The sequence below is a fragment of the Barbus barbus genome (genome assembly GCF_936440315.1).
Source record: "Barbus barbus genome assembly, chromosome: 47".
Lineage (NCBI taxonomy): Eukaryota > Metazoa > Chordata > Actinopteri > Cypriniformes > Cyprinidae > Barbus > Barbus barbus.
This window is the reverse complement of record NC_136725.1, coordinates 12,663,710-12,677,297: the sequence shown is the minus strand read 5'-3', so window position 1 is coordinate 12,677,297 and position 13,588 is coordinate 12,663,710. Positions and strand designations below refer to the sequence as shown.

At 37.4% G+C, this 13,588-nt stretch overlaps 1 protein-coding gene and 1 pseudogene across 2 annotated transcripts; one reads left to right on the top strand and one right to left on the bottom strand.

Moving 5' to 3' along the window:
* Window positions 1-800: 800 nt before the first annotated feature.
* LOC306865851 lies at window positions 801-4,454 on the bottom strand (annotated as a pseudogene). Its single transcript has 4 exons — window positions 4,443-4,454; window positions 4,222-4,276; window positions 3,810-3,964; window positions 801-1,430 (listed from the first exon to the last, which is right to left on the bottom strand). The product of its transcript is annotated as an uncharacterized misc_RNA (transcript).
* A 2,167-nt stretch (window positions 4,455-6,621) lies between these two features.
* LOC306865446 (AP-4 complex subunit mu-1-like) lies at window positions 6,622-13,323 on the top strand. The gene is made up of 15 exons (XM_079410044.1): window positions 6,622-6,855; window positions 7,006-7,091; window positions 7,170-7,276; window positions 7,393-7,489; window positions 7,591-7,701; window positions 8,491-8,571; window positions 8,681-8,743; window positions 8,824-8,890; window positions 8,983-9,036; window positions 9,133-9,239; window positions 9,315-9,406; window positions 12,047-12,091; window positions 12,199-12,249; window positions 12,338-12,455; window positions 12,533-13,323. The coding sequence occupies exons 1-15, from the start codon at window positions 6,798-6,800 to the stop codon at window positions 12,722-12,724; spliced, it is 1,329 nt and encodes a 442-aa protein (XP_079266170.1). The 5' UTR covers window positions 6,622-6,797; the 3' UTR covers window positions 12,725-13,323.
* The last annotated feature ends 265 nt before the right edge of the window (window positions 13,324-13,588 follow it).

The window sequence follows — 13,588 nt, the reverse complement described above, 5'->3', positions numbered from 1 at the left end:
AGAGCATTTATATTTTTAAATTATTAATTATTTTTTATTTTTATTGAGATGATTCAAGTGGTGCTGGCTTTCAGACGACGTGGCCGAGTGGTTAAGGCGATGGATTGCTAATCCATTGTGCTCTGCACGCGTGGGTTCGAATCCCATCCTCGTCGAGTCCTTTTCAGGAAGTTGTCATTTTTACATTTTAACGTATCAGGTAATCATAGACATGTAGGTAGATGCCATAGAAATGTTTAGGTGGATTTCCTATTAACGAATATTTCTATGGGCCGCTATTCCTACATTTCATTGCTGGTTATACTCGGTATAATTGTGCTCTGTATAATTGTATTATTTGCTCTTTGATATATCCGGAATTTTAAAAGAATGTTTTAGTGACGTGATGGTTTCTTAACTTAAGATGTATTGAAAACATTTTTGGCAGCGGTGGGATTCGAACCCACGCCTCCAGAGAGACTGGAGCCTAAATCCAGCGCCTTAGACCGCTCGGCCACGCTACCTTATGTAGCACTTTGTTTTTCAATAACCGTTTTCTTTCTATGACCTCATAAAATAAAACATGAATCAGAAAAACAAACCAAAGTATTTTTTATGTGACCTTATACTTTATTTTGGCCTCAAGATTTGTTTTGTTTAAAGAATACAAATCTAGCTACATATTATAAATAAGGCCATGGTTTAATATATTTAATATGTAATGTGTACTTTATCTTATAAATTATACATCATTTTGATAAGAAAACGTGTAAGTAGGAGTAAATTATTAAGTTGCTTTTTTTCACTGACTTAATTTGAAATCAGGGAGCAGGAGCTGCATGGCGGAAAGGATCATATAAATCTTGATTGAAGTCATATGGGTCGTAAGTTGGAACTGGAGCATTTAGGATTCCTTTGTTCCCCGTTTCCTTTTTCACCTTCTCAGCTGGAAGCACTGGTGGTGGTTAAATCATCTTAACTGGCCTGGGAGGACTGTCGATTAGGCAGTCAGGGTCCCAGTAAGGATCACAGTCATACTCCTTTCCTTTGATAATCAATGGAGGAGGGGGTGGTGGAGGCGTGGATTTTTGTGGTGGAGAAGGAGCATACGTCACTGGCTCTGAGGCAGTTACAGGTGGAGAGAGCGACTTCTGGACAGGGCTGAGTTTGCAGTTTGGGTGGTAACGTGGATCGCAAAGTACAGGTACACCACCAGCGGGCAGGTACACAATATGTGGCTTGCATTGGGGGTCTTTTGAATTACACAGGTATATAACATCCATCTTGGAGGCAGGTGGTAAAGTAGGGGGTGGAGGCTGGGTTGTGGGTGGAGGCGTTGACTTCAGTTGGAGTCCGAGGGTATTCTGGTATTTGGATGCTTCAGGGCCAAACGTGAGCTCCAGATGTCGCATCTGCTGGTAAAGCATTCGAATTCTGTCTATCTCATAGAGCTGGAAGAGAGACAGAGATAGTTGAACCAGAGAAAATACAGCTTCTTTGTGCATTTTAGGCCCTGTCCACATGGAGACGTGTATAGATACGTAAAAATTTTGTATCATATCGGCATTTCGCCCAGACGGATCCTGCGTTTTGGAAGTGTGAAACCGCTATTTTTTTAAACCAGGTCCCAGAGTGGATAATCTGAAAACAACACCCTTGCATTTTCGTGTGTACAGCCAATCCGTATACTTTGAGAAACGATGATGTCATCACCCCACGTCTTGCCCCTAGTCAGACACCGCTACGTCACGTAACAGCAACAACAACAATGAACAAACACTGAACAATTGCCTCTTTTATTAACCAACATTAACACAGATTATGTATTGTTCTATGTTCGTCGTCTTGTTGTTTTGGCTTTGTATACAAGGCGCAAGGTTTATGCACATGCTCCAAGTCTTCTTCTCCATTTTTTGTATATCTCTGTGGCAGAATGCTGGTCTAGCATGTATACTACATGGTTTTGAGTCTGTTTCAACGTTTCGTGTGAATGCAGATATTTCTTGAGATGAGGAAAAAAAAGATTGGATAGAGAAAGCTCTGGCTTCGTGTGGATGGGGCCTTAGTGAACAACACTTCTATTTTTTATTTCTGCTGTATATTGCTTGCTGAGGAAATAACTTAAAGGGACAGTTCACCCAAAAATTACAATTCTTTCATAATTTACTTACCCGCATGTTGCTCCAAACCAGTAAGATTTTACTTAATCTTTAAAAAAACTCAAAAGATTCGACAAGGTCATAAAGGCATCATAAAAATTATCCATATGGATTGAGTGGTTTAATCCAAGTCGTATAAAGCAATACCATCGCTTCATATAATGAACAGATTTAATTCTGGATTTAATCCAATTTGGTTTCGACCAATTGATATGGATTCATTTTCAGACGTCGTAATGACCTTTTTGGATCTTTTAAGTTTTGATTACCTGGACTTTCAGTGAAGGAATAAAATATATCTCAGATGTTGTTAAAAATATCTTAATTTGTGTTTCGAAAATGAAAGGTAGGGTAGGCGATTTTGAAGATTTTGACAGCATAAGATCCCACCCTCCCTGAAAATCACTCTCCAAAGCCACACCTCCTCCAAAACACATGGACGCGCTCTGGCAGAACAGAGTCTAAGGCTGGCCGACCACTAGACGATTTTAAGCCTGATTTGCATCCCCAAATGATCGAGGGGTGTGGCCCGATTCGAGGCTTGTCGCAAACAATTTTTTGTCCAAAAAAATCCTCTGTTGTGTGGTGTCATTACGATTATTTATCTGCCCTGCTGACGCGATACCCGCGATAGCCAATGAGAGTGAGCAAGCATCACTTACCGGATGTTGCGTGCTTCTATAGCTGAAACCTGGCAGCCACAAACATGCCGTGAAAGCAGAGTACATCACCCATATTCTTTTTTATACTTTGTTTTTCACTGTGAAACAGAACGCATGCCAGGAGAGTCAGCTGACAACATTGATTGTCCTCTATTTGTTTTTCTTCTCAAGTCACGTTTGATCTCACGAGTCTCCGTAAAATCATTCCTACATTCATCAAGTGTGTGGTCTCTTGGTCTGTTCTAATCGTCTAGTGTGAGCGTTCAGACGATTGTAAGGGTAAAAATCAGTTGAACTGTCTTCATGTCTGTGGTCTCCTATGGTTTTAAAATCGTTTAAGATTTGAAATCATCTAGTGTGCAGCCAGCTTAACCAGCGGCACGATGACGGCGATGGTGGAGGGTTGAATGCAACAATGTCAGATTACCTCATGTCTCATTCACCGACGAGAAAACTTTACATGACAAAGCGCAGAATACTACTATAACACCTTCCATTCTCACTCGTTCTGCAACAGCGTAGTAGAACACGTGGGTGTGGGTGCGTGGTAGTATGCAAATACATACATTGACAGGCAGGCAGGTAGGATAGCCTATCGTAGCCCTTGGATCGAGGGATATGATTGGACGGACATTTTATGTGCATATAAATACATTAGACCACTTAAGTGATTAAGTGAAGAGCTCGAAGAGACTTTCAATACAGGCTGTGAAGAGACTTTCAACAAAAAATATTTTTGAACCAAATCACCTACCCTGCTTTTAACCAAAGTCTTACTTGTTTGGAACAACATGAGGATGAGTAAATGATGACAGAACTTTTGTGTGAACTATTCCTTCAATAATTTAAAAACAACTTAAACCAATATTTTAGCATTTATTGATTAGACCTATTTATTTAATAATAGTCATCATTCATTCAAGAACTGCTATATTGGTGCTATTTACAAGTGGAAAAAAAGTTGTATTAATAATAGGATAGAAAAAAAAACAAATGTTGTTCTTCTTACCCCTTCAGTGTGCCCAATACTGTTGTAATAACGATAGTAGGACTGAAAGTCTGGATTACTGCGATACCAGTTGGGGTCAGCTGTTCTTCTTGGACGTGCATGTGCCAGAAAATCATGGGCATGTTCAGAGTCAATGCTGACAGCTGGATTAGATGCTGCAAGAGAAATTAGTACTAATGTATGAGTAAAATAAAAATTTTGATGGAATAGTCTACAATACGTGAATGGTTTTGCACTGGCAAAAGTGAAGGCACTAAATGTTGTCATACTTTGAGATATTTCAGTCTTACTTTTGTCTTTGGAGACTTTTGCTAAGGATGTTGCCTGCAACACTGCGTAAATATTAAAAATAGTTAAGAAATGTTTAGCAGAATATTGATTTCATAAAGAAAAGTTTTGTAAATAATCATACCTGGCAGAATTACCAAGCAGTGCAGAGCACCATAAAGGCACAGCACAGACGTCACCTGAAAACAGATTTTTTTTCACCATAAAAATATTTGAAACAGAATTTTTGTTATACATCTTATATATGTTTTTATATCTAAATAAGACCTTATATATTATTTCAAGTATTTTGTTTTACAAAATGTACAGATATATTAACTTTAAGAACTGAATAAAATCACTCACCTTCTGTCTCATCTTTGGTCTCTCTTCAGATAGGAGAATTTCAAATGGCCGAGCATTTAAATACTGGACTATATACCAGCAATTGCATCCTTACTTGTCATTGGTTGTGAAGATCAAGAAGCTACCCCTCCTACTTGTACCGACATTCATTTTAACAGACGTTTTAAAATTACGTCACCTACTTTGTGAGCCAAATAATAATAAAAGGCTCATCAGAAACTAGAGGTCAAAAACTTGTAAGATGTATACACTTATGCATTATGAATATGTTCCCTAATTACTAGCATTTTTCTTTTACGGTCTCAGTGACCTAAATAGACTTTATGAAAACTAGTCAGAACAGATACAACTACATTTGATTTGATTGTTCTTATGGGATAAATCAAACCATTAAGGGATCTATTATGTATATGATGTTGTAAATCTGATCCCTCGGGCATGTTTTTGGTACAGGGTCGAGAAGTCATTGCTTCAGCGCTACATAATTTCAACATCTCCGCTGTCTGCTTTGAAAAATGGCTCAGATGTGTGTGCTCAGGTGATGATAACATAAGCACCCCTGTGTTTAGAGACGCTGTGGAAAATTAAACCTTTACTCTCACAGAAACAGCTGGAGCTCTAATGTTGGACTCGACAGCACAAAATACCTCTTAAACCAAATCATCTGAACTTTTGTTTTGATTTAAAGATTCAAAATAAAAAAGTTTAGTATGGTAATTAAGGAAGGGGGCTATATGAGACAATGATATGTTTGCTTGTTGTTGCATTTTTTTAGTTGCATATTAAGTTGCACATGTGGCGGCAGGAAGGCAGAAGGATCAGAACACTTTATGCCGGAGAAAACTAGTGAGAGGTTTGTTAAAACAGGTGTGATCGAGAAGAGCTGGAATCTGAGATATGCAGAAAAACAGAGGGTTTCTGGTGATAATGATCAAATAACAGAAGGACTCAACATTAAGGTGTTATTGCACAGGTCCCATCCATTCTCTGTACACTCTCATCTTCATGATAAATAATGAAAAATGATCCTGTCATAACTTTTACTTTACTTTACTTTTAGTCATTTAGCAGACGCTTTTGTCCAAAGCGACTTACAAATAAGAAAAAGTAACTAAAACTAAAAGTTACAACTCTATAAATACTATATACCTACATATTTAAGAAAATAAAGAAATTAAATAAAATTGACACATGCATATAACATTTCAATAATAAACAAATAAATTAAAAAACTACAATAAAAAGCGATACTTAACTACAACTACACCCTACACTGTGAAAACACACAAACAGCTATGGTTGCCAGACCTTTACAGTAGGCTAATAAGTGTGGTAGCAACAACAAAAAATACATTTACAATAATAAAATATAGCCCAGGTAATACCAAAATACTAAAATCTGTTTTCTACATTTCTGACGACCACTTTAACAACATGGTAAAGAAAACACAAGAACCATAATTTGTCACAAACATGCACGAGACGCTAATATAATGCTAATATAAAATAGGCTATAACATAAAACCCTAGTTTTTTTACGTTTTCTCTAATGTACATACAGTATCAGTTAACAGTGTCTCATCTATTCGTTTGTCGTCGAATTAACCGCTAGCTATACCTATACCAGGGTGTCCTGGAGAACCGCAGCCCTGCAGAGTTCAGCTGCAACCCTAATAAAAACGTACCAACCTGCAGCTTCCTAGTAACCCTTCAGACCTTGATTAGCTTGTTCGGGTGTTTAATTAGGGTTGAAGCAAAACTCCTTAGGGCATGCGTCTCTCCAGGACTGTCGTTTAGTACTTTATTTTTTTTACCATTGCACGTTTAAAGTCTTTGACCGTTAAAAATACCATTCAACCTTCAGTGCAGTCATTCAGCTATGACCAATATTTGTTAAAGGCAACCAGAGTTTTTTCAACCAGAGATTTCAGTTCTAAACATTTTATCTGAAGATATAAGATTTAGCAGTATTGTATTTGATGTTTTACCTCAGCCACCTGTTTGGCATCCTCCAGCTAGACTTGTTATTACTTCTCCTTGAATAAATCAATATAAATACATTTACATAAATATAATTCACATGTGTTAAATCAAACTTTAAATTCATTTGTGTTTTGCGAGTATCTTTACTTGGTGTCGTCGTTGTTCATATCCAGCTCAGTAGATGGCAGTAAACGTTACGGTTAATGCGTGAGTGCTCATGAAGAAGAGCAAACCGGCTGTTTACAATCGAGACGGCAGAAATAATGAAACATTTGAGCAGCTAAACGGGTTTATTTTGTCATATTGCAGAATAAAAAAAGGAAGCAGACTGATTTTTAATAATATGAAAAAGAATCGTGTGTGCTGAACAAAATGATCAGTCAAATATTCATCTTGTCATCAAAGGGAGATCATCTCATTTATAAAGACTGTATCCTTACAAATCTATTAGTGAGATGTTGTTTGTTTATATATGTCTGGTTAGCATAATAATGAAGCCCTGCCTTTAGTGCATTCTGGAGTTATATGACATAAATCTGTATAAGTTATGCTCATTAGTTTGTTCTTAATTCTGCGTCAGTCCGAGGAGAGGAGAGTAAAGACTCCACCAATGTCTTCTATGAGATGGTCACAGCTCTTAGTGGAGATCAACCTCCGGTTGTCATGGTAAATGCATGATTTTTGGGTGATCTGATGTCTGGCTTAGTTGTTTAATAATTTTACATTTGTTGATCTTGTTGCCAGTCACACAAAGATCTTCATTTCATCCACGTAAGGCAGGGTGGGCTTTATTGGGTGGCGTCCACCAAAACAAACCCATCCCCCTTCACCATAATTGAGTTCCTCAACAGGTTAATAAATCTTAATTTGATCAGTAATGTCATGTTTTATTTTTAATAATACTACTGCAGCTATTTATTATCTGTGTAGATGTCATGATAATAAGCAGCAGTTTTATGTCTCACAGATTAGCAGCTCTTACAAAGGACTACTGCGGCAGTTTGTCAGAGAAATCAGTGCGGATGAATTTCGCTCTAATTTATGAGCTGCTGGATGAGATGGTGGTAAATATTCTTTCTATTTATTTTTATTGTCACACCAAACGAATAATTCTTAAAAGCACACAACTCTATGTATATTCTACCTCTATGTTTCTGATCACCAGGACTTTGGCTACATACAGACGACCTCAACTGACATCCTGAAAAACTTCATCCAGACAGAAGCCGTTTCATCCAAACCCTTCAGTCTTTTTGATCTAAGTAATGTTGGTTTGGTAAGTAATCTTTTTTCCTGTCTATTAAAAAATGTTTCTAAATATATTAACATTTTTGTTTAACAAATAGACAGCTGTGGTCTGCATTATAATAGTTGATTTTATTTTAAAGCAGTGGTGACTTCAAGGTTCACCACTGTCAAAGTTATGTGAATATTTCAATATCTAGATATTTCTGATATATCTGCTCTAATGACAAAGCTGGTGATTTTCCAACTTTCTGTTTACTTGCTTTTATTTAGACACTAGAAGTGGCAATATAATAAATAATGAATAAAATAATTATTTTATTACTTTATTTATTAATGATAATAATTATTCATCTTTATGATTTACACTTTGACTTTTGTTTATCAGTTTGATTTGAATTCTGATTTTCAAATGATCATTGCAGAGAAATAGCAATTCCCATCCATTAAAATATTTTAAAGATTGAGAAAATGTATACAAGTGTATCATTTTGTGTATAATGTATATAGATCTATTAATTTCCACAACTTTTCCTGGTCTAGAAATCACACTTAAAATATGTCATCTATGTCTAGGTTGTCTGAGATCAGGAGAAATCTCGTTCTTGTATAAAAATAATAGTTGTAATTTCAGGTCAAATCAACTGAAATTGTTGTTGTAGCTGACAACATTTGTAAATCTTGTTTCGTCTTATTTGAAATAATTTTAAGCCTTTGGAAGTGTGCTGAGGCCCCCTAGTGAGTCCTGGCCCCCTGGTTGAGAATCACCCAAATGAATCTTAATGATAAGTATAAACATTTTAATTTTCATATTTTGTAGTTTGGAGCTGAGACACAGCAGAGTAATGTGGCTCCTAGTGTTGCAGCCAGTCGTCCTATAATGTCTAGTCGAGGAGAGCAGGTGGGTTGTCTAGACTCTTCAGTTTTACATGTCATCATCTTTTACATCATCTTTGATGATCTCAGAAATTGTTATGAATAATTATGAATTGTCCTCTCTCTGGCTGCAGGGTGGAAAGAATGAGATCTTTGTGGATGTGATAGAAAGGCTGTCTGTGGTTATTGGCTCCAAGGTGAGTACAACTCAAAGAACCATGTTTTGAAATAAAACTGCTAATTGCTTACATCTTTTACATGGTATTCTTCTTTTAAGGGAGTTTTAATGAAAGCAGATATTCAGGGAGAAATAAGAATAAAATGTTTTCTCCCGACCTGTTCAGGTGAGTTGGCTGCATCTTGCAGCCCATGTTAATGCAGACAGGGAAATTATCTTTCCTTTTATGACTCCATTTTTCTTTTGTTCATCCTGTAGAGATGCGGATTGGACTGAATGAAGAGCTCAGTATTGGAAAGTCCCAGCTGAAAGGTTGAGTATGCAACGCTGATCAATACACATATCTCTCTAGAGGATGTATATCTTTAATTACAGCTGTGATTAAGTCTGTTTCCTTCTATACTTCAGGCTATAGTTCAGCTGTGCGTGTAGATGAATGCAGATTTCACCAGGCTGTGAAATTGGATGAATTTGATACTTTCAGAATATTGAAAGTTTGTCCGAGCCAAGGAGAGGTAAATTGCTGCCACACACACACAAATGCACTTTAGAATAATTTCTGCATGGATAATTGATGTTTTTTTCTTCAGCAAACAGTGATGCAGTATCAGCTGTGTGATGAGCTGCCATGTGCACCACCATTTCAGTTATTCCCCTGTGTAGAGAAGGATCATGTAAACAGGTCTGTAAACTTATTTGTGTTATTTTGTCATAGAAATATAATGTATAATTTTGTACATTATATATTGAATGAATCAAAATGAGTATATAAATGGTTAAATTATTATACATTATTATTAGTGCTGTCAAACGATTAATTGCATACAAAAAGTTTTTGTTTGCATTATATATGTGAGTGTTTGGTGTATATTTATGTATATATAAATACACACACAAACAGTATGTATTTTGAAAATATTTACATGCCTATATTTATACTCATAATTTATATTATGAATAAATACAGTGGGGAAAATAAGTATTTGATACACTGTCGATTTGTCAAGTTTTCCCACTTACAAAGAATGGAGAGATCTGTACTTTTCATCGTAGTTACACCTCAACAGAATATAAAAAAAAAAATCCAGAAAATCACATTGTATGATTTTTGAATAATTAATTTCCATTTTATTGCATGAAATAAGAATTTGATACAATAGAAAAATAGAACTTAATATTTGGTACAGAAACCTTTGTTTACAATTACAGAGGTCAGACGTTTCCTGTAGTTCTTGACCAGGTTTGCACACACTGCAGCAGGGACTTTGGCCCACTCCTCCATACAGGTCTTCTCCAGATCTTTCAGGTTTTGGGGCTGTCGCTGGGCAACACTGAGTTTCAGCTCCCTCCATAGATTTTCTATTGGGTTCAGGTCTGGAGACTGGCTAGGTCACTCCAGGACCTTGAAATGCTTCTTACGGAGCCACTCCTTAGTTGCCCTTGCTGTGTGTAGACCTTCCTTGCTGGAAGACCCAGCCACGACCCATCTTCAAATGCTCGTACTGAGGGAAGGAGGTTGTTGCCCAAAATCTCACGATACATGGCCCCATCCATCCTCCCCTCAATACGGTGCAGTCGTCCTGTCCCCTTTGCAGAAAAGCACCCTCAAAGCATGTTGTTTCCACCCCCATGCTTCACGGTTGGGATGGTGTTCTTGGGATTGTACTCATCCTTCTTCCTCCAAACACGGCGAGTGGAGTTTATACCAAAAAGTTCTATTTTGGTCTCATCTGACCACATGACCTTCTCCCATGCCTCCTCTGGATCATCCAGATGGTCAGATGGCAAACTTCAGACGGGCCTGGACGTGTGCTGGCTTGAGCAGGGGGACCTTGCACGCTGCAGGATTGTAATCCATGACGGTGTAGTGTGTTACTAATGGTAACCGTGGAGACTGTGGTCCCAGCTCTCTTCAGGTCATTGACCAGGTCCTCCCGTGTAGTTCTAGGCTGATCCCTCACCTTTCTCAGGATCATTGATACTCCACGAGGTGAGATCTTGCATGGAGCCCCAGTCCGAGGGAGATTGACATTCATCTTGAACTTCTTCCATTTTTTAATAATTGCGCCAACAGTTGTTGCCTTCTCACCAAGCTGTTTGTCTATTGTCCTGTAGCCCATCCCAGCCTTGTGCAGGTCTACAATTTTGTCCCTAGTGTCTTTAGACAGCTCTTTGGTCTTGCCCATAGTGGAAAGGTTGGAGTCTGATTGATTGAGGCTACGTCCACACGAAGCCAGATTTCTCCCTATCCGATCTTTTTTTTGCCTCAAATTCCGTAAACACGGAGTTGTCTCAGGAAATATCTGCGTACACACGGAATCACTGAAACCGACTGAAAACGATGTAGTACACATGCCAGACCAATATGTGGCGCTGTAATTCTGCCACAGAGATACACAAAAAAAACAGAGAAGAAGACTTGGACCATGTGCGTAAACCTTGCGCGCTGAATACAAACTAACACACAAAGCAGAAGATTTTGCTTTAATAAAGTTAATGAGCTCAGTGGGTTCTGCAGCACGAACACAGGCACATTGTTGTTGTCGCCATTATGTGACGTAGAGGTGTCTGATTAGGGGCGAGACGTGGGCTGATGACGTCATCGTTTCAGAAAATATACGGATTCGCCGTCCACACGAAAACGTGAAAACGGCGTTTTCAAATTTATCCACCCTGGGACCCGGTTTCAAAAATGATCGGTTTCACTCTTCGAAAACGCCGGTTTCGTGTGGACGAAACGCCTATACGGTAAAAAAAATGTATGCGTATACAGCGAAACGCGTCTTCGTGTAGACGGGGCCTAAGTGTGTGAACAGGTGTCTTTTATACAGGTAACGAGTTCAAACAGGTGCAATTAATACAGGTAATGAGTGAGGATAGGTGGGCTTCTTAAAGACAAACTAACAGGTCTGTGAGAGCCAGAATCCTTGCTGGTTGGTAGGTGATCAAATACTTATTTCATGCAATAAAATGGAAGTTAATTATTTAAAAATCATACAATGTGATTTTCTGGATTTTTAAAAAAATATTCTCTCTCACAGTTGAGGTGTACCTACGATGAAAATTACAGATCTCTCCATTCTTTGTAAGTGGGAAAACTTGAAAAATCGGCAGTGTATCAAATACTTATTTGCCCCACTGTATGTTTAAGACATAAACATAACCTTTTTCTGAAATATATACATGCATGCGTGTGTGTGTTGCTCTATTTAGTCAATATTAGTAGCTTTATCAAATTGGAAGCACACCTCTTGATCTTGATAAAATGACTGCAATGCTCATCCTCTTGTGGATTATTGCTTTAATACATTTTCCTTTGCAGGGTGTTGATTTTTCTTAAGCTTAGATGTGATCTTCCTCCTAAAAGGTCAGTGTTCATACTTTTAGTGTTTAAAATGTCATGATACATCAAAAGATTTGTCAATATGAGTGCACGGTTATATCATAATTATTCTTCTTTAATTTTTGTTGCAGTACGGCTCTTAATGTTTCCATCAATGTCCCTGTGCCAAAAGGCTCTACAAGGTCAGATTTTATGTAACAGCATGATTATTAGTGTTATTTAGTCTTCTTGAATAACTATAACCCATGTTCCCCTCTCTATCCTGTACAGTATGTCTCAGGAGCTCAGCAGTCCTGACCAGACTGCTGAACTTCAGCCGAAGAACAAAGCCCTGCTCTGGGAGATCCCACGTTTCCCAGGAGGAGCGCAGTTGTCAGCACTGTTCAAGGTGATGTTATTATATGGTCATTTGCTTGACGCAATTCACGTCATCCGACACTGATGATGTATATTCTGATCCCACAGGTGGATGTTCCTGGTCTAAGCTCTGCCTCTTTGCTGGAGGTCGGCCCTGTCAGTATGTCATTTGAACTGCCCAAACAAACCTGCACTGGCCTTCAGATCCGCTTCCTCCGGCTCTCTCCAACTCAGACAGGACTGTCACAACGTTGGGTTCGATATGTCACTCATTCTGACTCCTACACCATACGGATCTGACCTAACCAGATGGAAAAAACAGTGAACAAACTGCTGTGTGCCTCTTCCAGCCACAATTTTTATTATTTTTATTTTGTTGGAAAGAATAATCTATGCATATGAACAAATTTGCAGTTTTGCTTTTATTTTATTATGTGAAATACAATGACTCTAGAGATTTTTGGAGATATGACAATATTGTGTCAAGTATGACTGTCAAAATAGTGTTTTTTTATTTAAAATAAAATAAGCCCAGAGGTGTATAAATATTGAATATGTATAAATGACTTATATATTACAGTTAAACTTATTGTTAAAGCAGGCAAGCAGTTATAAGAGTGCATTTATGATTTAGATGTACAAAAGCTAAAAACAAGTTGAAATTATGACAAAAAGTCATGACAAAATGTACATTATGAAATAAAAAGTCAAAATTATAATATTAAAAAGTCATTAGACAAAAAGATACAATTATAATGTGATATCTATGTGTTGTAGGTCAGAAATGTTATATTTGTCATGTTGACTTCGTCATCTCAATTTTGAGAGATTATGTCCATTTCTACCCTCAAATAAGATCATTGGTGTGTAAACATAAAATACATTACTTTTTTAAATGTAAAAATCTTGTCTTTTTATGATGAATTAATATGCCACAATCTCAACATTGTTGTATTTACAATTTACAGTCTCATAATGTAGACTTTTTTTTTTTTTTTTATCTCATAATGATATTTTTTTATCTCTATGATTTACCATGATGAAACAGTGGATGGTTTGTTTCTCCCTTCAGTTCAGTAGGCATGTAATGCAGCTGAGTCAAGAGCAAAAAGAAATCCCCTCATCATTTTATACCAGCATGTGTTTACACAAACAGCGTTCTGT

Bases quoted from the DNA above. Each gene is read 5' to 3' on its own strand.
- LOC306865446 (XM_079410044.1), top strand. From the start codon at position 6,798: ATGATCAGTCAAATATTCATCTTGTCATCAAAGGGAGATCATCTCATT. The intron at 7,092-7,169 runs GTAAATGCATGA...TCTTGTTGCCAG, and splicing joins ATCAACCTCCGGTTGTCATG to TCACACAAAGATCTTCATTT. The intron at 12,250-12,337 runs GTCAGATTTTAT...TATCCTGTACAG, and splicing joins GTGCCAAAAGGCTCTACAAG to TATGTCTCAGGAGCTCAGCA.